This window comes from Platalea leucorodia (genome assembly GCF_965183815.1).
Source record: "Platalea leucorodia genome assembly, chromosome: 20".
Classification (NCBI taxonomy): domain Eukaryota; kingdom Metazoa; phylum Chordata; class Aves; order Pelecaniformes; family Threskiornithidae; genus Platalea; species Platalea leucorodia.
Window position 1 is genome coordinate 970384 of NC_138842.1, and position 23713 is coordinate 994096.

Here is a 23713-nt window from a genome sequence, read left to right on the forward strand (position 1 = left end):
GGGGTCGCCCCCGCCCCCTCTCCTCCGCCGGACTCCGGGAGTTTCCCCCCGCTGCTGTTTTTCCAGCGGAAAAATGCTGATTTTAACTTTTCCGCTCGTTTTTCCATCACCTCCCAAAAGGGCTTGGAGGCCCCAAGCACGGCTGAGCCACCCCAGCCCCGCTTTTGGGTTTATTTACCCCGCTCCCTCCCACCAGAAACCCCCTTCCCACCAGCAATCCCCCCCCGCCCTCACAGGATCCCCTTTTCACCGCCAGATCGCGACATCGGGGAGCACCGACAGCTTTATTCAACCATCCTCCCTTTACAATAACCCCCAAAAGCAGCCCCCAAGCCCTTGGGCGGCCATCGCAGAGGGGGAAACGGGGTCCCCGGAGCCGTCAGCGAGCGCTTGGGGACCTGCCAAAGCCACGCTTGGCCTCAGCTGCCCCCGCGCGAAAAAAATAATCCATTTAAAAAAAAAAATAACCAAAACCCTTTGCTTCCCTGGCCCCGGCGTGCGCAAAAACCTCCCCGGGCCGGATGCTGCCCTTTACAAATCCGCCTCGACGCCGCTGATTCGGTGCGCGGCGCCTTCCCCTGACGCAAAAAGGGGTTAATCAATAGCAGCGGCCGCCGCCGCCGGAGCGGGTGAATGATTCTCCAGGGGGAAGCGGAGGAGCATCCCGCGGCTCGGCGCTACCTCTGGACCGGGGTCGCGGGTTTGCTTCACGCCCGGCGGGAGGGTAACGGAGCGTGGCCGGGAAAGGAGGGTAAAAAAAAAAAAAAAAAGAAATAATCGGGTGCGCTCGGCCGTCTGTCCTTCCTGCCGCGGTTAATATTGGAGAGGCGGCGGGAGAGCGGCCAGCAAGCAGTAAATATTAATGACGGGTTATGGTGCAACCTCCCTCCAGGAACGCGTTACCCCACCAGCGTCGCTTTTTGATAAAAACCGATCGCGCTCCGGGGCGAGGGGCTGCAGCAGCGCAAAGTCCTGCTCACCTGGAGATGAAATGGAGATTTTCAGTTTGCCTTTTTTCCCCCGCCCGCTTTCCGGAGCAAAATAGAAGTTGTGGGAGCGCAACTTGGCTTGGGTGGGACTGGAGGAGAGGTCCTCACCCGGAAAAAAAAAGGGAAGGAGCAATAAATACGTGGCTCTGGACCGTGACCGGAGAGGCAGGGGCTGGCGGGAGCGATAGGGAAACGGAGAGAAGGAAGAGGTTAGAACCCTAAGCGATATCGACCCCACCTTCTCCTCGTTTCGCACTCCCAGGGAGACGAACAACCCCTGAAAACAGTTTATTCCGCAGCCGAACAGCAAAATTCAAGTGCCTGCCTCTAGCCCAGCCCCGCAGAGCCATCGGCTCCTTCGCTCCGACGCTCCCGGTCCGGCCGACCGCAAAACCGGAGCAAAATGGGAAAGGCGCAGCTTAAACCAGAGCGGGAGAGCGAAGGCGCCGGCCTGGATGGAATCGAGGGACAGGCAGGAGCGGGCAGGAGCGGGCAGGAGCAGGCAGGAGCAGGCAGGGCCCTGCTCTCTACTTACAGTCGCCCTTCCTCACAGATGCTTCCCCGAGCGAGCGCAGAGCGCAGCCAGGCCTCGGAGCGGCAGCTTCGCCGAGCAGCTCCGGTCCGCGGGGTCGCAGGACGAGACGAGGGACCGCAGCGCCCGGCTGTAGGCTGAGCAGGAAGGGGACACAGAAGCAGCGTTAAGAGCCGAGAGTTTCACTGCCGGCCCGAAACCGGGCTCCGCTTCAGCATAAAAAGAGAGAAAAACTGGTTTTTAAGAAAAATCGACGTGCCTGGAGTTTTCCGCATGCTTCTGGCACGCTCCCGAGTGTGAAGTGGTGTGCGAGCCCAAGCAGAAAAGCCAGATTTTTTTATAAAGCCCCAATTTCTCTTTTTTTCACCCCCTAGAAGACGACAGCCTGGGATGGCGGAAACCTCTAACCACGTTTGATTTCTCCCTGAATAATCCGGGCTCCAGGCTTCTCCTCTCCAGAAGCAGGAGGCTCCTACCTTTGTGGTTTTTGTAGAAGACGCAGTTGTTGGCGCAGGTATCCGGGTGGGAATCCCAGAAATCGGACCCGCAGGAGCACAGCGGGGGCAAGTCGATATTATATAGTTTTATCTTCTCCCTCATCTGGGCTCTTAGAGCTTCGACGTACCTGCAAGGGATAAAATATTCACCTTTGCCAGTAACACCCCGCCTCGGCGGACGGATCGGGGATCCGGCCGTACCTCACGTACTCCTTATTTCGCTCCTGGTTTTCCTGAATTTTCTTTACTCTCTTCTCCTCCAGTTGAAGCTGGGTCAGGGTTTCACAAGCTCCCTCTCCCGGGGAGGGTTTTTGCTGGTCAGCCGGCTCCTGCATCCGCCGCTCTTCCGCCCGGCGCTGCTTCTCCTTCTTGCTCTTAATCCTGCAGGGAAAAACAGGCTTAGAGAAGGAGCTTCCCCATCCCGACCTCCATTCCCTGCCCGCCCCGGTTGTAAAATCAGGACCTAGGCGCTGCTGCCGCCTCCTGCTTTCACCCAAACCACCCAGGGCGGGGGAAAGGAACGCCGCGCTAACAGCTTTAAACATAAAAGGGACAAAAACGCTTTCCGAGCCTCCTTTCCTACCCCATACGGAAACACCAGCCGACGGGGAGCGTAACAGGGCTGTCGAAGAGTGCCGGCTCCAGCAGAGAGGCTCCAAGGATCCCACCCCTCCTCCAAACTACCCTTTAAGAAGCATTTTTCCCCATTTTTCCTCCGTCTCCCTTGCACCTACGCGGCATTCCAGCCCCTTTCGGCGCCATCCGGGGTGTCGAAGTCGTGCCAAAGGTGACGCGCGCTCCCTCGACAAGCGGCGATTCGGAAGCACAAAGGCTTTAAACCGAAACACCTGCCATTTTATTCCCGCTGATGAGCGCCAAATGCAATAACGTGTTACAGGCTGCTCGCTGCCAAAAATGCATTAAAAAAAAAAAAATATATATATATATATATATATATATATCAAGGCTGGGTAAAAGCCAGGGGGAGAAAGCGTTGCTGAACGAGACATTTCGGATATTACTGCATTTGGGGGGGTCAAATCTTTACATCAAGAAGGAAAGTGCCGAAGCCAAACTCCTCCAGTCAAGTTATCAACTCCCAAATGGTTTTGAAATGAAGTGGTAACAGAGCCGTAACTAACCCACCGTAAATCTTCCGCTAGAGAAACTAAAGCCAAGGCCAACTTTAGGCTTTACGCTGAGTAATTACAAAACCAGCTCTGCAACCAGGGGGGAAAAAAAAATAAGAAGATGTCGCGCTAAGTGGGACATTCCCTGGTGTCTCGCCAGCACTTGCAGGGCAAGAAAAGGTCTCCGAAGCTCCCAATTTAAAAGTCAGGAATGTGGTTGGAGGAGCTTTTCTGTAGCCTGGCCGTTTCTCTCCGAAAAGCGACCATGAAAATCCTGCCCTCGGGTGCCGGCGCTGCTCCCACGAAGCCTGCCCGCTGCCGAGCCGGCGTCAGAGATGGTCAGAGCTACGTCGTTTTGTTTTAGAGCCAGGCAGAGATGAAAAACAATAATAAAAATAAAAATCTTTCCTACTTTGGTGTGAATTTGCAGAGCTCCTCCTTAATGAACCCCTTAAAAGGGAGAAGACGACTAAACCGCCAAAACAAGTACTGATAGCGAGTTTTCAACTCTGGAACAAATGCCTAGAAATCTTTTTTATTACACTATATACATTTATAGCTGTGAGGGTGAAGGGTCCGATATTAAAAAACCCCAGAGATAAGATCAGTTTAACAACAACGTGACCTCACCCCAAAGTTTCTAAACACGGACTGTAGCACAGGGTCTGGGGAGCAGCTCCCGAGAGGCAGAGTTTAGCGAGCTGCGACTCTCCCAGCCCGATGTTTCGGCTCCCAACTCCTACCCGAGCTGCACGAGGACTCGGAAAGCAGATGGAGAAGCGCCGAGACCTCTGAAGGACTCGACGTGGCCCAAGGGTCTCCCTTGGGGGGGTTGGTTGAATGAATCCCACCCCAAGGTTAATAGATCGGACGCTAAAATAAACCCAGGAGATAACTCAGGCTTTACAACTGGCCTTCGTTTCATACCAAGGGCGTTTCAGACCATGGGCGGTCTTCTCAAAGCCCCTGCGTCTTTCCAAAATAGCGTTGCCCTGTTCGCACCGGACAAGCGGCCAAGAATTTAAAAAGGGACGAAGGAGGGGACGCGGAGAGGCTGGCGCTCATCCGCACGTACTCACTCGGCGATTCTCTTCTGCCGCTCTTTCTGCCTCTGCTGTTCCTTCACTTGCTCTCGCTCGACGGTCATGAAGAGGCGCCGGTACCTCAGGTACTCGTTCTGACGCTGCGGGAGAGAAGAGGCACCTTTGAGAAGGACGGCTGCGATCGATATCGAGCGATATCAGCGCTCTGTTTGATTTCTGCAGGTCTCTCAGGATAGAAACCTCGCTCCTTCCCCAAGCCATCCTCAAACGTCTCCCAGCGCAGCTGCCCCAGGACTGAGAAGCCGGGGAGATGGCGGTCAGCGAGGAGGACCGAGACATCTCGGAGCATCAAAAAAGCTTTGTACCAGCATCCCTCGACTGAACCTTCCTACGGATGGAAGCTCTGCCACGACAAATTCCTAAACTCTCGCTTTCCTGGGGGTAAAAGAGCCGGTTCCCACTTCAACCCAGCGCTACGAGGCCCAGCGTTTCGATCCAGCTGGGGACCGGTGGTTCTCTGCGGTTCGCTGGAAGCTCGTCGCTCGAAAAAAAACGAAGGTACACCACCGAGCTGGACCCGCTACGTGCAGGAGAACCACAGAGGTGGCAAAGTCGTTGCCGAGACAAATCCCAGAGCCCTGCGGGGAACAACTCCCGTACGGGTACTGAGTTTAATATCTGGGCTTCGGCTTAACCCCACGGATGCAGAAAGGGCAGGGAAACCTCCCGGCTAAAGCTGACACCAAAAGTCCTCCCGCCCGCGTGGGAATCAGTCGGTACGCGGCTCATTTGAGCTCCGCGATGCCAGAAAGTTTAAGGCGTGGATTTTTTCCTCAACGCCAAGAGTTTTGGGCTGAGTTCGTCCATCGCGGCCAGCGGAGAGCACCCCGCACAGCCGGAGATGGAGCAGGAGTGGAAAAAAAAGCAAACACGTGCTGCAAAACCAGTTATCTCAGGGTAGATCAAAGCCAAGGAGATAAAAAGCACGGGGCAGAGGGAACCGGTGGGGGAAGGAACAGGCTGAGGGGCCCCAGCTGCTGTCACGCCATCTAGAAACCACAACGGGATTTTGGATCGGCTTGTTGGAAAAACGCACGTAAGGAACAAAAAAAATAAATGCCACCCCAATGCCTGTGAGGCGCCGATACGGTAGAAACCTTTATATTCCCGGCCTTACACCTGAACGAGATAAAGCGGGTTTTGTTCTTTTCTTTTTTAAGCATTTTTGGCAGCTCCTCGCTCTCGCCACGCAACTACGGAAAGCGACACCGTTGTTTTCCCAGGCAAAACGGAGGAAGCCCGTTTCTCCTCCGACCCTTCGGCGTTATTCGGATCAGGGATTATGCGGGAGGAGAGCCTAACGGTTGCGCTTACGGTCGCGACAGACCTTAAGAAAAGAAGCCAGTAGGTTTGCCCGAGGCCTCAGGCGCCATCAATGCTGACAAACTTCAAAACCCACCAGATGCTTCCTATGTTACGGCTGCTCTTGAGGCTCCTTATCTGCGCTCGCAGCATCCCCTACGCTCAATACCTCTCAGTCCTGAAACGGAGACGAAACAATGAGGACTTGGCTCCGGCGGCCGAACCTGTTTTTTGGTTTCCTCTCGGTCTACGCCAGCCCAGAGTAGGAGGGGAGCTCGGTGATCGGTGCGCAGCCTCTGGGGAGGCTCGGGGAAGCCGGAGTCCTTCACCGATCCGTCACAGAACTGGAAAAATAATGTTAGAGAGCAGCAGGAGCATCTTCAAGGTCAAGTTTCTCATCTTCCCTCAGCAAAATACTCCTCTACGCACGATCCCTGCAGTCCTCAACAGGGTGACCCGCCTATGAGCTGCGATTTTTTGGGGGGCAGAGGTTGGCTGTAGGCAGGAGAGAGGCGCGCAACATCTCCGTGCAGGAGCCTGAGCGCCAAAGCTTTGTCGAAACGCTGCTAAAGATCTCCTTGGAGGAGGTTTCTGGTTTAGTTTAAATCCGGATTCACACCTCGCCTCCCCACATTTTCATTCTGCCCTTTGCCAAGTGCCAGAAAAATAACAATAAGAAAAAAACCAAAAGCCTCAGGGGTATCCAACAGCCAACGTCTCCCAAAACCTCAGCGTAACCCTCCGCCGTCTTCCCTCCCCGCACTTTTTGTCGAGCTTTCTGCTCCTAGCCGGATTAACCCCCAGCCGAGGCTGCTAGAGCCGTAAAGGATTTGCCAACTGCTCCAGGTAATCAGGGTGAAATTTTTAGGAGGTTTCCGGCTGATTTGATGCACCACCCGCAGCTCTTCCACCCCGCTGCCGCCTCCGAGCCGGGTGGCAGGAGCAGAGGCAGCTGCAGGTCCCGCCGGCCACAGTTCAGTTAAGCGTACGATGCGATTGCACACTCAGTTTCAGATTTCTGCCGAGCGCCGGCCAACTGGCATCACGAGGCAGGCACAAATAAAACCCCTTTTGAAGCTGCAGCTGGAAGATGAAAGCGGTGAAACAGAAGCCGCCAATCTCACTTCGCTTTGACGCTGCTCTCCAGCCTGTTTTGCCGACAGTAGGCTTAAGAGTTAACCAGGCCTGAGGGAGCAACTGCAACAGCAGCCTCTGCCGAAATAAACTCAAATCCCAACGATTCAAACCTCTTAAAACTGACTGGCCCGGCCCCATACGAGTCTTACTTTCTCAAATTCGATTTTGATGTAGAAGTCGTCGTCTTGCTCGGCTTGACACGGGGCCGTCCCCTGATCCTGCAGTTCAGCCGGAAGATCGTGATGTCCCGCTAGAAGCAGTTCCTCGCTCTCATCTTCTGCGGGCACCGTGGTTGTTTTGCAAGACTCCGGTTTCTGGAGGAGACGGGTGTAAATATGAAATTCAAATGCCTCTGCTTTGGCGCCGAGGGCAAATTCAACATCCTCGTGCGCGGGCTAGAAGTAGCTTTAACCCGAGGGCGCTTGTTCTGCGGAGTCGGTCGAGATCTGGCGAGCAGCAACACAACGCGTTCAAGCATCACTGCGGGGCACGAGAGCCAGAAAAATCTGAATTTAGCAGGGTAACTCGTGAATACGTTCTCACCAACCGCAGAAACAGAGGGACAGACGCGCGCGGGGCGAAGGAAAGCCGAGGAAAAGACCTCTCCAGGCGCCGTTTCGCAACTGTGAGGAGTTGGGGGGGGGGGGGGATCTCCGCAGCGACACTCGAGCACGGAGCGTACTCCTTCAGATGGTAAGTGGGCTGGCTCCCCACCGGCAATTAACAATATTTTGAGAGGCAGCAGATTGTTTCCTACAAACTAAAAAAGCAAAATGCCAGAAGCAAGCTCGGAGCCAGGATTTTTTTTTTTTTTTTTTTTTTTTCTGCCTTGCTGTCCCTTCAGGAAAAGTAGGATTGCTGACCGAGGGAGAGGATGGAGAGCGGGTCAGGCCAGGGATCCTTTGAGATCTGAGCTCCCTTGAGATCCTGCTGCAATACAGGAAGGACGGGGGAGAGCCCGGAGTCAGTCTGAACACGGGATTGTTTGATAGGCGTAGGAATTACTCTATCAACCCCGTTAAGAGAGAAACGCAACACAGGAGAGCTGCTTCGGTGAGGACGAGGGAATAGAGAGGAAGGGTTATTGCTTTGTAAGGTAGAAGGAAATGAAACTGTTGGAAAAAAAACCTCCAACTTTGGGGAATGATCAGTTGGGGAAAAGCATTTGGGTGCTGTCGCCCTACAGCAGCTACCAAACCCTGAGGGCAAAGCGGCTGACGACTCGGTGAAGGGGATCATCGGAAACACAGGGATGGGTCATTTCCACACAATTACCATCTGCTTGGGAAAGCAGGGAAGAAGCTCTTTAAATGTTGCTGACCTGGAAAGAAATCTCTGGGAGAGCGGAAGAGCAACGATTTGGGGAACATGGGTTATCGATGGCAGGGAACGCAACTCTTTAGAAGGCAGAAGGGGAAAAAGAAAAACAAAACTGCAGGAGACAGGACCGGAGGAGAAGTTCCTTTAAACTGAGCAAATGGAAAAGACAAGCAGCGCGGTGCTAGGCAGCCCCGGCTGAGCCCCGAGCTCTTCTCGCGCCCGCGATCCATGCCAGCATGGGGGAAGCAGAGCATGGGTCGGGTTACTGAAGGAATGGCGCAGGAGACAACACGAGCACGCGGGGATAAAAACCCAAACCGCGTGCCAGAAAGGCCAAAGCTTTAAGTAAACCAAGACAGATCAAGGTAACAAGTCAGGCTTTAGTAAGAGAGACTAAAGGACTTGCTACTCGAGAAGGAGAGCTGTCAGAGGACACCACGAGCAGCGTTTTACGCTTCTGGGCATCGGCGTTCCGCCAAAGGCTCGCTCTGAGCTAATAGCAGTGGCAAGAAAAAACCTTGGATTATTATTGGGGAGAAAAAGTCAGATTATTCCTAGAAGCTGAAGTTTTTAAGCAGGCAGGATCTGCCCTGGGTTTGCTGCCAGGAGTGGCAGAGAAGCTGCTAACAGCCCCGCCGCCCCCGAAATCTGTGGAGGTCCAGGTTATCAGAAACCGGCTCTATCTTTAAAGAAAGGAGGGGAAAAGGAAATACCGAAGAGATGTTAGCCTCAGGAGTTTAACTGCCCCACTTTGGGAAAAACAAGAGTAAATCACCTTGCAAAGTGCCTGGAAGCTGCTAGAAAACAAGATAAGCAGCAACCAGCATGAATTTGTCAAGAGCGAGTCATGTCGAGCAGGTCTGAATTTCTCCTACAATAGAAGAAAGAGGCCTCAGGCGAAGCACGGCAGAAGACATCTCGGTTTTAGCTTAGCTTTTGACACGGCCTAATTCAAGAAATATCTGTTAGATTAAACTATTCTATGGGAGGTGCGATGCTGATTAAAAACACTACCCAGATTCAGTCTCAAGGAGTTCACTGCACAAAAAGAGAGTAAGAACTATCGAGCTCTGCTTGATAATTTCCTTCTCGGCTTGGATGACGGAAGAAAGAAGCATCTTGATGACATTTACACACCCAACCAAGTTGCAGAGGTATTTGAGAACAGGCTAAAAAACGCTTGGGTTCGAACCAAGGAAATCAGCTGGAATAGAGGGCACAAGGAAATTCAAGGAGGCCAAAAGCAAAGGGCAAGGCAGCGCGCTGCGGCAGCAATTACCACGGTGGTTAAGTCCACGGCAAAAGCTGGCATCTGAGAGAAGGGAATAAGCTGCTGTCCTGCCTAGCTGTGAACACGGCAAACCTTTATACAGGGAGAGAAAGTCAGATTAATATTCAAGCTTTTTTTCTCCTCTGCTATCTTGGAGTAATAAAACAAAGTAATGCAATAAATCAATAAATTCTTCCTGGAATAAATTGCCTAGGGAAGCTGTTAAATCCTCCTCGCCAGAGGTCTGAGGAGAGCGTAGATTAACTGCAGCTGCAGCAAGGTTCAGGCGGGAGGACGGCCCGGGATCCCTCCCAGCCTTGTTTCTCACTGCCGCGGGACTCCCACACATCTGCCGGCCATCGTCTGTAACCCTCTGGCTTCCGCGGGCAGCGACTGTATTATCGACGTGAGGCTTTAGCACTGCTAATAGCCGAGTGATGAATCACTCCATCTCGCTGAGCAGTCTGAAGGCACCGAGGACTGAAACAGAAGCTATGTGTGATGTCCGAAACAGATAAGAGGTTTTCGAGCCCGTAATTATACTGTTTTTGTGACTCTTGTTCACGAAGCCGACTTCCTCGAACAGAAATCCACCAGCACAACGAGGAGGAAGAGCAGCACCATACCTCTAAAAGGTATTTTCTAGACAGCCAGCCAAGATCTACTTCACCTTTGATGAACCCGAGAAAGAGATGGGAATGAAGAATTGCAAGACGGGCAGGAAACTGGCTCCGGAGGAGGCAGTAAGACAAAATACCAGGTTGGATTGCTGGCGGTGTTCTCCGGGATGGACAAAGTATGTCAGTTTAAGAAAGGTCTTGGCACAGAAAGGAGGATAATAGCAGCGAGACGAAGCTGCTCTGGAGAACTGGAGTGACAAAAGCAGGCTGCAATTCAACAGAAGAAAAGGTGGGACACTCGGGACCGACATCTGTACGCGGCTGCTGTGCACTGCTTCGAGGAAAGCAGACGCGTGCCAACAATTCTCTACCAGGAGCCAGCTCTGGGTGAGGAAAACCCTCCAGATCTTTGCCACCCGCAGAAAATAAGGGACTGATGCAAGGGAAAGAGTTGTTGAGGTTTGTTGAAGAACTAAAAGGCACCTAAGGAGAGTGCTGATCATCACATTCCTCCCAGATACCCAGATCGCAATCGCAGCCTTTAAAAAAATCTTTTTTGAATTCTTATTTCCTAGTTTCTCTCTCATTAATTTCTGCAAAGAGAGATGTTTCCACCCACTTCATCCTGCTGCCTTCTCTGAAAGGCAACAACAACAGAGGGACAGAGCCCTCGGGCCACCGAAATCCATGAGGAAGGCAGCAAGAACAGAGGGACAGAGCCCTCGGGCCACCAAAATCCATGGAGAAGGCAGCAAGAACAGAGGGACAGAGCCCTCGGGCCACCGAAATCCATGAGGAAGGCAGCAAGAACAGAGGGACAGAGCCCTCAGGCCACCAAAATCCATGGGCTAATCCATGGTAGGCCACAAAAGCCCACTTCTGCTGGAAAAAGTCACCGAACTATGCTTTGGATTTGCTAATTAGAGCCAGGACTTCAACAGTGTGCAAGGTAACTCCTCTTACCCTACCCCAGGCACCCCGCGCTCACCTCTCGCCTCCAGACGCCACCGGGGAGTTCGGGGGGACCCGCTCCTTGGTGCGCGGTTTTGCAGGACGCCAGCCTGCGTCGAACTTGCTTCACGGTTTTGCTAAGCTGCCGTTAAGAGGGAAGGTAAAGACAAGACAAAACAAGAGGTCACCAACTCCTTTCCGTGAGGGCTACGCCAAGTTGAGCTCACAGAAGAGATCTCCTCACGTACCCCGCTCCAGCCAAAGTGCTTTTTCAAGGGAGCGTGACAAAACACACAATGAGCTGCACCAATATAAGGTAACCTGCGACCCAAGGTGTCTTTCAGAGCTGCCCCAATGCACTGAAACCCCGATCCCGGCAAGGTAAAGGACTTGGTGACAGCTCATCTGCTCCCAAATCACTTTGCTGAGACGCCAGAAGTCCCAGATCCCCGATTGTCCTGTAGCCAGAAGCGCTTCTCCACCCTGAGGAGCTCCCAGGTGAATACCCGCACTTCCCAAAATGCCAAATGCAGCATAAGCATCGCTTTTACAAAAAAACAAGCTTAAAACAGTCCCTAAGGCAGGTTTTCCAAGATTTCGCAATCCTGGTCTGCAGGAGACGAGCTGCAATGAGGTGGCACCACCTAGTGCCACCTCTCCGCCACGACACAGCGACGAGTCCCTGCCTGCCGAGGGAAAATTCCCTCTAGCTCCAAGCAACGGGGCAAGCACAACCATGGCATCCTCCAGGAAGACTTCTGCTATCAGTTTTGAGGCTCTGATAAGAGCTACGGAGGATTAAAACAATATGTAGTAAAGCAGAGTGAAAATATAAGCCGATGTTTCATTCGGTATTAAAAAAAAAATGAGGGATGTGTTGTAAAAGAGGGTAGAAAGGTGAATATTGTGCGTCCTCTGTTTCAAACCACGAGCAACCAGCGCGACGAAGCAGGGGTGAAAAACCGCAGGAGGGGAACCGCTCACCTTGGCGGCTTGCTGCTGGAACGGCTCGCTTCGCATCCCCTGCCGCTGTGCCGGGACGGCGCGAGCGGCGGGACTGCAGATGGCGGGCGCGGGGTGGCTCCGAAAGAGGCACGTGTTCTTCCTGGGGGTCGAGCGCAGCGCCAAGTCCGAGTACTGCATGGCGAGGCAGCTCTCCCTCTCCGCCTGCCGGGAGACAGACCCCCGAGTTAAAAAGCCGCGGGTAAACCCCTCGCCATCAGCAGGACATCGCCCATGCCGCGTGGGAGCCGCTGGCTCGATTTGGCGGCATTTCTCGGGGTGGACGTTTGCGCTCTCCGCGCTGAGAGGGGCACAAAGAGCCCTCGGGCTCTCAGGGGCTGAAGGCAGCCGCGGGATTTCAGTCTGGAGCTGTGGTGGCGGAGTTACGCGAGGACATCCCCGCTCAACCGTGCCTCCCGAGCCCTGGAAGCAGCCCAAACGCCCCAGGGGTGGCCAAAACCCTTGACATTTCAGCGCGTTCCCTTCTCGTCCCACAGTCAGTTTCTGGCAAGTCTTCCTGGCAGTTTGTTTAAAAGTAGAAAGGATTAAATATGTTCACAGGATAATCTAAAACAAGCCCGCGGGGAAAATGGGAATGCGGAGAGAGCGCTAAAGTGTCGCTTGCGAACTCTTTGACTGCCCTGGAAAAGGGAGAGCAGAAATGAGCTTTGTTTAAAACTCAACCAGGAGACATCCGCATCATTCGCAGCTCCGGCCTGGCTATTTTTTAACTCCATACGATTCCGCGCAGGGCGCCGGGACTCCGTTCTTCCGCTGCCCGAGAGAGCCAGCGACCTTTCTGCGGGGAGGGCAAAGGGCTTAAAGCACCTTCAGCGCCGGAGCGAGCCAAGGTGTCAGGCTGACCTCACTTGAGGGGACAGCGTTTGCGGCCACGGGCTCTGCCGTGACCACAAGCTTCCTCATTTTTCCCTATTAACACCTTGACTTGAGGTCTAGTGGGGTTTTTTCCCGATTTATACTGGTTTCCGAGGAGTTTCTCCTGCGAGGCAGGGACAGGGATGTGCTTACTGCTTCGTAGGACTTCTGCAGCTGCTGCTTTCTTCGCATCCTGACCTGCTGGTTCACCCGCTGCTTCACCTCTCCCTGGAAACGTCTCAGGCTGGCTGCCTTCTCCCGTTGCTGCTCCTTCAGCTCCTCCTCCACCCAAAGCGCCGAAGCCTGCAAGAGGGTAAAGCAGGTTTTACGTGCGTTTTGCTACATCGCAGCGTTACAGCAGCCTGTATTCCATCTTCCCTTCCCACACCGGCACCTACGAGCCAGGCGAGCAGCACCCAGAGCAAACTTAACGATGTTTTGTTTCAAAAATCTGTGCAATAACAGCTCGGACAATGTCTACTGAATTATTTTGAGCTTGGATTGAATCCAGCGAGCCACATACGGAGCGCGTGCACCTCCTTTAACTCTGCAACATGCACAGAAAGAAAAAAAGAAGGTAGCCTCATGCAGCAACTCCCAGCTCCTGTGCCCACAAAAGGATGCTCAAATATTCAAAGCCCGGATCCGGAAGGAACGGGCCGACCTCCGATCCCATTAACGCTCTGCAAGGCTGGAAGCGTATCAGGGAAGCGGTTTGCAGAGCACAGCGCAGGCAGGGCTACCGCTCTGAGACTGTTTTCACCATCTGACGTAAAAGATTAAAAGCAACGGCCTAAAATAATCAGGGTTTTTTTTTTTTTAAGGTTCTCACTTGAAGTCATGCCAAGGAATTCTGCTGATGCAGAATTTACAGAAAACCGGCATCGCTCTCTTTGCTGTCACCGCAGCACGGCCTAAAGCAAGAAAAATCAGTGAAGGGACGGAGGAAAGGGGCAAGTCTGAAAAGCAACTCGGTAAACGCCGGGTCGGATGCTCCCTACATCCCGCTGACCGCCAGGAACGTGACCAGCAGCGAAGCAAGGTCGGCACAACCAAACGGAGCACGGCGACGGGGAGAAACCGGCACCGTTAACGGTGAAACCGAGCCAGAGCCACACGAAACGGTGCCATCGACAGCTGGCTCCACTCCCCGTTGGCAACCTCATTAGCAATTCCGATGCAGCAGGCATTAATATATATTTTTTAATACGATCCGCTGGCGTATAAAAGTATATTAAATAAGCTCCAATAACCCTGTGCGCCTTCCTCCGCACCGGAAAGCTCCGGGAGGGAGGACTGGGAGCACCCAGGCCCCCCAAAGCGGTGGGGAAGAGTTCGGCTCCCCCAGAAGTTTCACGGTGCCGAGGAGGAAGTTATACGGCATATGGAGATGATTCATTTCCATATATTATCTCAAGCTTTCAGGATTTAAATTACAATATGGAAATAAATCATCTCAGAAGGGCAGGAGCTTCTGTAACATTTAGACATTAATTACAGGGGACTGAACTCATCATCCTATATTTAATGCACTTTTAGTCCTCTTATAATAACCCTCAAAGCAGAAATCCCTGAGATAAGCATCGATAAAGATTCCTTAAGTGTTTCTAATGGGGTACAGCGGAGATTGGCTCCAGACCCTGAAACATTTGACTTATTTATTTTTTAAATCAGCAACACGGAATAAAATCTCGGCTCACCGACATCCTTTACGGATGAACGGGAAGGCGAAGCGCAGCATCGATATGGCAGGGGTGGGGGGACGACACCGCTCAGCCGGTTACGGCACGGGCACCTCACGCACAAAGCTACGGCGTGGAGTTCAAAACCCAGCACTGAGAAACCAAGGAGGATTCCCAGGAACAGCAAGAAAAAATTGACGCGGCGGAGGCACAAACCTGCTAAGTTTTAGCTGCACTGGAAGGCAGCTTCTAGCAACACGTTGAAAATCTGTACATTTAGACATCTATCTGAAAATCTATACGTTTATCTGATTTAAGCTAAAACTAAAAGTGCAGAGCGCACAGGACAGATAATTAAGTAATAAACAGCAGCTGATTAGAGCCTTGGCTGCATCGCCCCCCCGACTGATTTGTAAAACCAGTGCATTTCTCCTAAAAAAAAAAAAACACAGCGTGAGGGGAATCGACTCAGGGCTCGTGCAAACGGGACGCCAGGCTACGTGGACGCCACGGTGGCTTTTGACCCTACCAAAAACCATGAAAATAAATTATTCTTTGTAGGAGTGGCATTCCCGTCTGCCTTCAAACGGAGATAAAGCTCGTTTTTGCCTCCGATTGCCCCCGCGGGGTTCACAGGCGGAACCAGGGGGCTTGGCGATGTCCCTGGCAAGAGCTGGGGGGCCAGGACCCCCGCGGCAGCACTCACAAAGGCCAGGCTCTCCTCCGGCTCCCCGGGGCCGCTCTCCACCCAGACGCCCACGGGGGCCACGCTCTGGTTCCTCTCGGCCAGCACCCGCCAGCTCCGCCGCGGGGGTCTCGCTTGACGTCCCCCTGTGCGCTCCCCGGCCCCCCGGCCTCGCTCCTTGGAGGGCGGCAGCATCCCGGCGCCGCGGCGGGTTCGGCCCTGGGGAAGGGGCGGAGGAGGTGAGCGGGGGCCTCTCCCAGACACCCCCAGCCCCAAACTGCTCCCCTCGTGCCACTGTACCCCCCCGCTTGCCCAGGGCACCCCACACTAGCCCAGCAGCACCCCCCCACACCTCCCCATACTGGAGACCCCCAACCTCTCCCACCCCCTGCACCCCCCTCCCCTCAACCCTCAGGCCCCCCCTCCCCTCATGGGCCCCCCCAAACCCCGCACCCCCCTCCCCTTGCCCCCCCCCACCCCCCTCCTCTCAACCCTCGGGCCCCCCCTCCCCTCACGGCCCCCCCCAACCCCCGCACCCCCCCCCTCCCCTTGCCCCACGCCCCCCCCCCAACCCCTGCATCCCCCTCCCCTCAACCCCAGGGGACCCTCGACCCTCCCCAACCCCCACATCCCCCTCCCCTTGCCCCCACGACCCCCCCCCCCCCGACCCCCCTCAACCCCTGCAGCCCCCTCCCCTCAACCCTCGGGCCCCCGCACCCCCCCATCCCCTCACACCCCAGCGCCCCCCCCAACCCCTCCACCCCCCTCTCCGCACCCCCTGGGCCCCCCCCGGGCCCCCCAAAACCCCCTGCCCCCCCCCCCCCAGACCCCACCAACCGCCACTTCCGCCTCAACCGCCGCTTTGAATCCCGGCGCCACTTCCGCCCGCCGGCCCCCGCCCACTTTTCCCCGCCCACTTCTGGCCACGCCCCCACACGCCCGCCCCACGCCCCCTCCCCACGTGGTCCCGGCAACGCGGGTTCGCGTCCCGCCGCCGCCGACCGGGGTGGGGAGGGGGGGTGACTGCTCTGCGCCCCCCCGAAACACCCCCCGAGCACCCCTGAAATCCCCCCCAAAATATCTCCACAGCGTCCCCCATAGCAACCCGAACCCCCCCAACGTATCTTATCTCCCCACAGCATCCCCCCCCATAGCACCTCCCTATGGCATCACCCCAAAGCATCTCCCCCACCCCTATAGTACCCTATAGTGAAGGGGGAGCCCTTGAGGCCCCCCCAAAAGCTCCTCAAAGCACCATAGCATCCCCCAAATCCCCCCTTATAGCATCCTCCCCCAAAATCCCCCCAAAACCTCCCTGTAGCACCCCCATAACCCCCCCCAAAGCATCCCCCTCCCGCCGGGGCGCTCAGAGGCCTCGACCCCTTTTCGGGGGGCCCCTCGGGTGGGGGTGGGGGCTCACTGGGGTGATGAGCTTGGCAGGTCTCAGAGGGGGGGTGGGAAGCGACTCCGGGCATCCAGCCCCGCATCCCTGCTGCCCTATTCAGCGATGCCCCGGGAACCGGCGCTAATTGGCACCAGAGCTGGAACGAAGCCTGGATGCGACCTTGGCCTTCTTTTTAAAGCCTGGGAAGAGGCAAAAAAAATGGGGGGGAATCCAGTGGGAAGGGGTTCCACCTTTGCAAAATGGCCCCCCCCAAAAAATCCCAACTTCATGGGATGCTCAGAGCCCTAAATCCCATGGGATTGTCCGCGGAGGGGACGGCAAACCTTAGCCGGGCTGGATGGGGTGATGCCCCCGCCCTCGAGCATCTCCCCAGGATGGGGAAAACATGGAAAAGGGGGGTGTAAAGGGGGGGAAAATTGCGAATCTGAGTGTTTTTTCCCCAAATAAATGTCAGCTCCAGGCCGCCGGGGAGGCGAAAGCCACCAGGACACAGGGCCCTATTGAGAAAGGAAAGAACAAACAAAAAAAAAAGAAAAAGAAAAAAGAAATGAGCCGGGCGACGAGCCAAGCCGGGAGCGTCGAGGGACGTGCCCGGAGTGGGGAAGCGGAGCGATTCGGGGGGCGAGCCTGCCCGAAATGTGGGGAGCGCCGGCCGCCCCGCGGGGCCACCCCGCTCCCCCCCGCCTGCTGCCGCTGACCTGGCTCCTGGCGCTGCACACAGGTAGGGGCTTTTCCCATGGGTTTTTCCATGGGGTTTCCTATTTTTCCATAGGTTTTGGGGGGTATCCAGATGGAGGATGTAGTGGGAAGGGGGTGAGGAGGGTGGTGGTACCCCACAAAGGGGAGTTTGGGGAGGGGTGCTGCGCCATCGAGCATCCCCTCTGCTTGGGAGAGGGAAAAAAGTGGGAAAATTGGGAAGAAAAACTGGGAAAAACACTTTTCCGGAGCCGAGCAGCTCCTGCCGGGGGGAGGATCCGACACCAGCCAACCCCAAGCTTCTCCCCAGCTTTTCAGCTTCCCCCAAACCCCTCTTTTCCTCCTTTTTCAGCATCCCCAAATCTATTTTCTTACCCATCCTTCAGCTTTCCCAAAAAGCCCATTTTTCACCCCATTTCTACGTTCGCCCCTCTTCGCCCCATCCCGCTGCAACCCCGGTTGCATCCATCATTTATTCCCCAAATACCTACATTTTGGGGGTTCAAGGAATCCCAAACTGCCCCATCCCGGCTCCAGCAATGCGGAAAATCACCTGCAACAGTTTTGCCCCATTTTACCAACATTTGGACCCAAAACCAGCTCCGGGAAGGCCCCAGTTCCCTCCGGATGAGCTGAGGATGCAAAGCAAAGCCGGTTTTGCACGCCGCCGCCTTTGATTTACACCCTAAAAAAAGCCCCAGGGCTGCAGCCAGGGCACCCCAAAAATGTTGCTGGGCTTTTTCCAAAGAAATAAGGATTTATTCCACAAAATATTGGGAAAATGAGGATTTTTGGTGGGTTTTTTTTAGCAAGAGCCAGCCAGGAGGGGTGGGAGATCTCCATCCCCAAGCCAGGGATGCTGTAGGAGCTGGGAATATTGCCTGATTTAGTATTTAACTCCCAAATTTATTACCCGGAGCAGAGAAAAAATAAGCAATTGGGCTAAAAAAGGGAAGAAATGGTTAAAAATCGGCAATTTAGGGGTGCACTGGATGCAAGGATGCCTTAAAAGCCGCGCCTGGGTTTTCCCTATGGGAATCCCCCTCAATTTTTTGGGTCGGAGCATGTTTTCGGGGCCGAGCTCTGCGCTGCCGGGGAGGACGGACGGACGGACGCTGCATACCAATAGGTCCCATGACTTTTCGGGCTTGTTTAAAGCCTTTCTTGCTCCTGCTTCGCCCTCCCCAGCTGGTTTTCCCACTCTCCCCTCCTCTTCAATATGGGGTTTGTTCGCTGGCGGATGACGGCATCCGGATGGGGGGTTCACGGATGAGACCCCTGGGATGGCAAGGGGGTGATGAGGCTACGGCGTTTTGCAGAGAGAGGTTGTTTTAAGGAGTGTCCCCCCCCAAAAAATCAGGTTTTTTCCACTTTTTCCCTGCCCTTTTTGGCTTAAAACCAGCGACGAGGAGCAATGCACGTGCACCGACCCCGTGATGCAGTTTTGCAGCTGGGGGGGGGGGGGGGGGGGGTTGGCTGGACCAGAGCATCCAACGGGGCTGGGGGAGGGATGCAAAAATCCCCACCCCTGCAACTTTTGGGGCAATGCATGGATTTTTGCAAAGGGTTGCATCGACCCAGCTGCAGAAGAGCTGCCGCCCCCCATTTTTGCAGTGCATTGCATCAACTCAGCCACAGGAGGTCTCCCACCCCCCATGCATTTTTTTGGAATGATGCATGCCTTCTTTTGGAATGATGCATGCCTTTTTTTGGAATGATGCACGCATTTTTGCAGAGGGTTGGTTGCATCAGCCCGGCTGCAGAAGGGCTCCCACCCCTCATGCAGTGTTTGGAGGGCGATGCATGCGTCTTTGCAAAGGGTTGCATTGCCCTGCCTTCCATGCCTGATGCACTTTTTGGGATGATGCATGCATTTTCTGCAAAGCATTGCATCAACCTGGCTGCAGGAGCACTCCCACCCCCCCGATGCAGTTTTTGGAGCGATGCAAAGCATTGCGTATTTGCAAATTTTTGCAAAGATTCACAAATTTTTGTGTATTGCAAATTTTTGCAAAGCATTGCATTGACCAGGCTGCAAGAGCGCTCCCACCCCCAATGCAATTTTGGGGGTGACGCATGCATTTTTGCAAAGCATTGCATTGACCTGGGTGTAGGAGGGCTTCCACCCTCCCTGCACTTTGGGGCGATGCATGCATCTTTGCAAAGGGTTATGCAAACAGCCCGCTTGCATGATGGTTGGGCATCCCAGCGCCGGTGCTGCATTTTGGGGGTGCTCAGCACAGCTCTGGGCGGGGGATCCCCATTTTTCTCTGGGCTCGGAGGACCAGGCAGCCTGCCCGGACTCGGTGCCCCGCTGTCTCTCCCCACCCCAAGGTCTGCTGGCGGGGGTGAACATCACCAGCCCCACGCCGCTGGTCCGCGGCACGGCGGGCAAAGCGGCGCTGCTGTCGGTGCGCTACGCCAGCGCCAGCGCCGACAAGCCGGTGGTCAAGTGGCAGCTGAAGCGTGACAAACCCGTCACCGTCGTCCAGTCCATCGGTACCGAGATCATCGGCAACCTACGGCCCGATTACCGTGACCGCATCCGGGTGCTGGAGAATGGCTCGTTGCTCATCAACCCCTTGCAGTTGGCCGATGAAGGCGCTTACGAGGTGGAGGTGTCCATCACCGATGACACCTTCACCGGCGAGAAGACCATCAACCTCACCGTGGACAGTAAGCGCAACAAGGGTGTCCAGTGGAGATTGGGTTCTCCATGGGACGTCTTCCCCGACCACTTTTTGGGAGGGTTTTCTCCAACTGGGAGGTGGTTTCTGGGCTTCAACCACCCCATGCAGCCAAGCTACATCCCCGTGGGGTTTTGATGTTTTCCCGTCCCCGGAGCCCATCCGTCCCCCATGACACGGCGTCACCGTGGTTCCCCCACTCGCCCGCAGTCCCCATCTCGAAGCCACAAGTGCTGGTGGCCTCCTCGACGGTGCTGGAGCTCAGTGAGTTCTTCACCCTCAACTGCTCGCACGAGAACGGCACCAAGCCCACCTACACCTGGCTGAAGGACGGGCGGCCGCTGAGCAACGACTCCCGCCTGCTCCTCTCCCCCGACCAGAAGATCCTCACCATCACCCGTGTCCTCATGGCTGACGACGACGTCTACAGCTGCCTGGTGGAGAACCCCATCAGCCATGGCCGCAGCATCCCCGTGAAGCTCACCGTCTACCGTAAGCCACCCGTTCCCTGCTCCCGCACCCCCAGGGCTGGCCATCCCTTGCAGATGCTCCCAGCTAAAATTCTGGGGGGGTTGTCCCCCCTCATTCCTCTCCCCCAGGCCGGAGCTCCCTCTACATCATCCTCTCCACAGGCGGCATCTTCCTCCTCGTCACCCTGGTGACTGTTTGTGCCTGCTGGAAACCCTCCAAGAAGTACGGCTGGGGGTAACGCGAGAGCCAAAGGGCGTTCCTCTTATCCTGTCCCGTCTTGACCCATCCCATCTCATCCCATCCCGTCCCATCCCATCCCATCCCATCCCATCCCATCCCATCCCATCCCGTCTTGACCTATCCCATTCCATCCCATCTTATCTTGTCCCATCTTGCCTCATCCCATTTAGTCCCATCCCATCCCGCTTTGATCCATCTGTCCTGTCCCATCCCATCCCATCCCATCCCATCCCATCCCATCCCATCCCATCCTGCCTTGACCCATCCCATCTCATCTTATCCTACCTTGATCCATCTCTTCTGTCCGATCTCATCTCATCCCATCCCATCTTGTCCCATCCCATTCCACCCCATCTCATCCCACCCCATCTCATCCCATCCCATCTTGTCCCATCCCATCTTGTCCCATCCCTTCCCATCCCATCCTGTCTTGACCTATCCCATTCCATCCCATCTTATCTTGTCCCATCTTGCCTCATCCCATTTAGTCCCATCCCATCCCATCCCATCCCATCCTGCCTTGACCAATCCCATCTCATCTTATCCTACCTTGATCCATCTCTTCTGTCCGATCTCATCTCATCCCATCCCATCTTGTCCCATCCCATTCCACCCTATCTCATCCCATCCCATCTTGTCCTACCTTGATCCATCCCATCCCATCCCATCCCATCCCATCCTGTCTTGACCTATCCCATTCCATCCCATCTTATCTTGTCCCATCTTGCCTCATCCCATTTAGTCCCGTCCCAACCCATCCCATCCCATCCTGCCTTGACCCATCCCATCTCATCTTATCCTACCTTGATCCATCTCTTCTGTCCCATCTCATCTCATTCCATCCCATCTTGTCCCATCCCATTCCACCCTATCTGATCCCATCCCATCTTGTCCTACCTTGATCCATCCCATACCATACCATACCATCCCATCCCATCCTGTCTTGACCTATCCCATTCCATCCCATCTTATCTTGTCCCATCTTGCCTCATCCCATTTAGTCCCATCCCAACGCATCCCATCCCATCCCATCCTTTCTTGACCCATCCCATCTCATCTTGTCCTGCCTTCATCCATCTCTCCTGGCTCATCTCATCTCATCTCATCTCATCTCATCTCATCTCATCCCACCTCATCTCATCCCATCCCATCCCATCCCATCCCATCCCATCCCATCCCATCCCATCCCATCCTGCCTTGACCCATCCCATCCCATCCCATCCCACCCAATCTCATCCCATCCCATCCCATCCCATCTTGTCCCATCCCATCCCATCCCATCCCACCCCTCCCTCACCGCAGCCCTGGGCCCTTCCCTGCTGAGCCGCAGGCGGTCCCCTCGCTGCCCCCACCGCGGTGCCAGTGCTGCCCCATCCCCTGTCCCTTCCCCAGGGAGAAGCGGCAAGCGGAGACGCAACCGGCCTCCGAATACGCCGAGCAGGACGAGGAACGCCTGAAGCACGAGGGTGAGTGCCGGCCGTGGTGCGGTGGCAGGTTGGGCAACGCCAATGCCGCCGCCGCGGTAAGCAACGCCTTGCCTCCATGCAGCTGAGGGCATCCCACGGAGCGGTGAGCACGATCGCAAAAACCCGGTGGCTTTGTACATCCTCAAGGACAAGGTGAGCAGGCGGTAGTGCACTGGTAGCGCGCTGGCTTTGCGTCATGGTGCCGGCTCTCGCGTGCTTCGCACGCTCGTCTACCCTTGGCTTTTGGTAGGACTCGCCGGAGGCGGAGGAGGATTCACCGCCTGAACCCCGCGGCACGGTTGAACCGGGTTACACCAGCTCACCGGTACCAGCAGCCGGTCGCTCGCCGGGACCGGTGGGGCGTTCGACTCGTCGTTACCATCGCTCGCCAGCTCGCTCGCCCGCCTCGACGCGGACGCATAGGTCGCCACCGGGTTCGCCGGCGCGTTCCCGTGGTGCCCCGCGGCTGCTGCGGACTGCCGGCGTCCATGTCATCCGGGAGCAGGAGGAGGCCAATGCCGTGGAGATCAGCGCCTGAGTGGGGGGGACATGCGTGCGCTTCGGCGGCGGCAAGCGAGCGGGGACACCATCTTGGCTCCGCTCCTGCCACCGGGCATCGTTCAGCTGGGCGTAAAGTCACTAATTTGCTATTGATCCCACCCGGAGCTCCCCTCTTCCGTCCCCCGCCTTCCTGGGGCGTCGCTTTAATGGCTTGCTCGCCGGGACGAGCGTGCAGGGAGCGCACAGAAAGCACGCGTGCTTGCCGGGAGCGTGCGGGAGAGAGCGTGCAAGAGGGCATGTACAGAGCGTGCAGAGAGAGCATGCATGAGGCGTGCAAGAGGGCATGCACGGAGCATGCAGAGAGAGCGCGCACGCAGTGCGCAGAGAGCAATCATGGAGCGTGCAGAGAGAGCGTGCACACAGTGTGCAGAGAGAGCACATATGGAGCATGCAGAGAGAGCACGCATGGAGCATGCAAGAGGGCATGCATGGAGCATGCAGGTAGAGCGTGCAGAGAGAGCGTGCACGGAGCATGCAAGAGGGCATGCACGGAGCATGCAGATAGAGCATGCAGAGGGTGCAGAGGGAGCATGCAGAGAGCACGCAGAGAGCGTGCACAGAGCTAACAGAGAGGGCGTGCACAGAGCGTGCAAGAGGGCATGTGCGCAGCGTGCAGAGAGAGCACACACAGCGTGTGCAGGGACGTCATGCAGAGAGCGTGCGGAGGAAGCGGGCACAAAATGTGGGGAGAGAGCATGCACAGAGCGTGCAGACAGATCATGCACCGAGCATGCAAGAGGACGTGCACAGGGCATGTGGACAGAGCGTGCCTGGAGCATGCAAAGAGACCGTGCACAAAGCATGCAAGAGGGCATGCGCAAGAGTGTGCAGAGAGAGCATGCATGTAGCGTGCAGTGAGAGCATGCACAGAGCGTGCAGCTAAGACTGCATGGATTGTGTGGAGACCGTGCACATGGAGAATGCGGAGAAAGCATGCGTGGAACGTGCAGATGCGACTGTGCATGGCATTTGCAAGAGAGCGCGCCAGCATCAGGAGTGCTCTCCAAGTGTGCATGGAGTGTACAGAGAGAACAAGTGGGCAGAGAGAGTCTGTGCAGAGCGTGTGCAGAGCGTGCGCAGAGCGTGCGCAG

The 23713-nt window shown here is 55.6% G+C and overlaps 2 protein-coding genes across 4 annotated transcripts; one reads left to right on the forward strand and one right to left on the reverse strand.

Moving 5' to 3' along the window:
• Positions 1 to 265: 265 nt before the first annotated feature.
• On the reverse strand, positions 266 to 15962 carry CCDC15 (coiled-coil domain containing 15). Of its 3 annotated transcripts, none has more exons than XM_082330685.1 (12): positions 15934 to 15962; positions 15118 to 15315; positions 12883 to 13032; positions 11836 to 12018; positions 10889 to 10993; positions 6840 to 7004; positions 5778 to 5897; positions 4228 to 4331; positions 2220 to 2399; positions 1998 to 2146; positions 1525 to 1658; positions 266 to 980 (listed from the first exon to the last, which is right to left on the reverse strand). In XM_082330685.1, exons 2-11 carry the CDS (start codon positions 15289 to 15291, stop codon positions 1537 to 1539), a joined length of 1452 nt encoding a protein of 483 aa, XP_082186811.1. In that variant the 5' UTR covers positions 15292 to 15315; positions 15934 to 15962; the 3' UTR covers positions 266 to 980; positions 1525 to 1536. The 3 variants fall into 3 exon arrangements, with proteins under 3 accessions (XP_082186811.1, XP_082186812.1, XP_082186813.1); XM_082330686.1 differs by having other exon boundaries at positions 266 to 1092; XM_082330687.1 differs by lacking the exons at positions 266 to 980; positions 15118 to 15315; positions 15934 to 15962 and adding an exon at positions 13562 to 13644 and having other exon boundaries at positions 1125 to 1658.
• Positions 15963 to 17137: 1175 nt separating this feature from the next.
• On the forward strand, positions 17138 to 22599 carry HEPACAM (hepatic and glial cell adhesion molecule; the record flags this gene model as incomplete). The annotated part of the gene is made up of 7 exons (XM_082330857.1): positions 17138 to 17222; positions 19532 to 19873; positions 20095 to 20376; positions 20484 to 20577; positions 21988 to 22061; positions 22144 to 22214; positions 22312 to 22599. The coding sequence occupies 7 exons, from the start codon at positions 17138 to 17140 to the stop codon at positions 22597 to 22599; spliced, it is 1236 nt and encodes a 411-aa protein (XP_082186983.1).
• Between the last annotated feature and the right edge of the window lie 1114 nt (positions 22600 to 23713).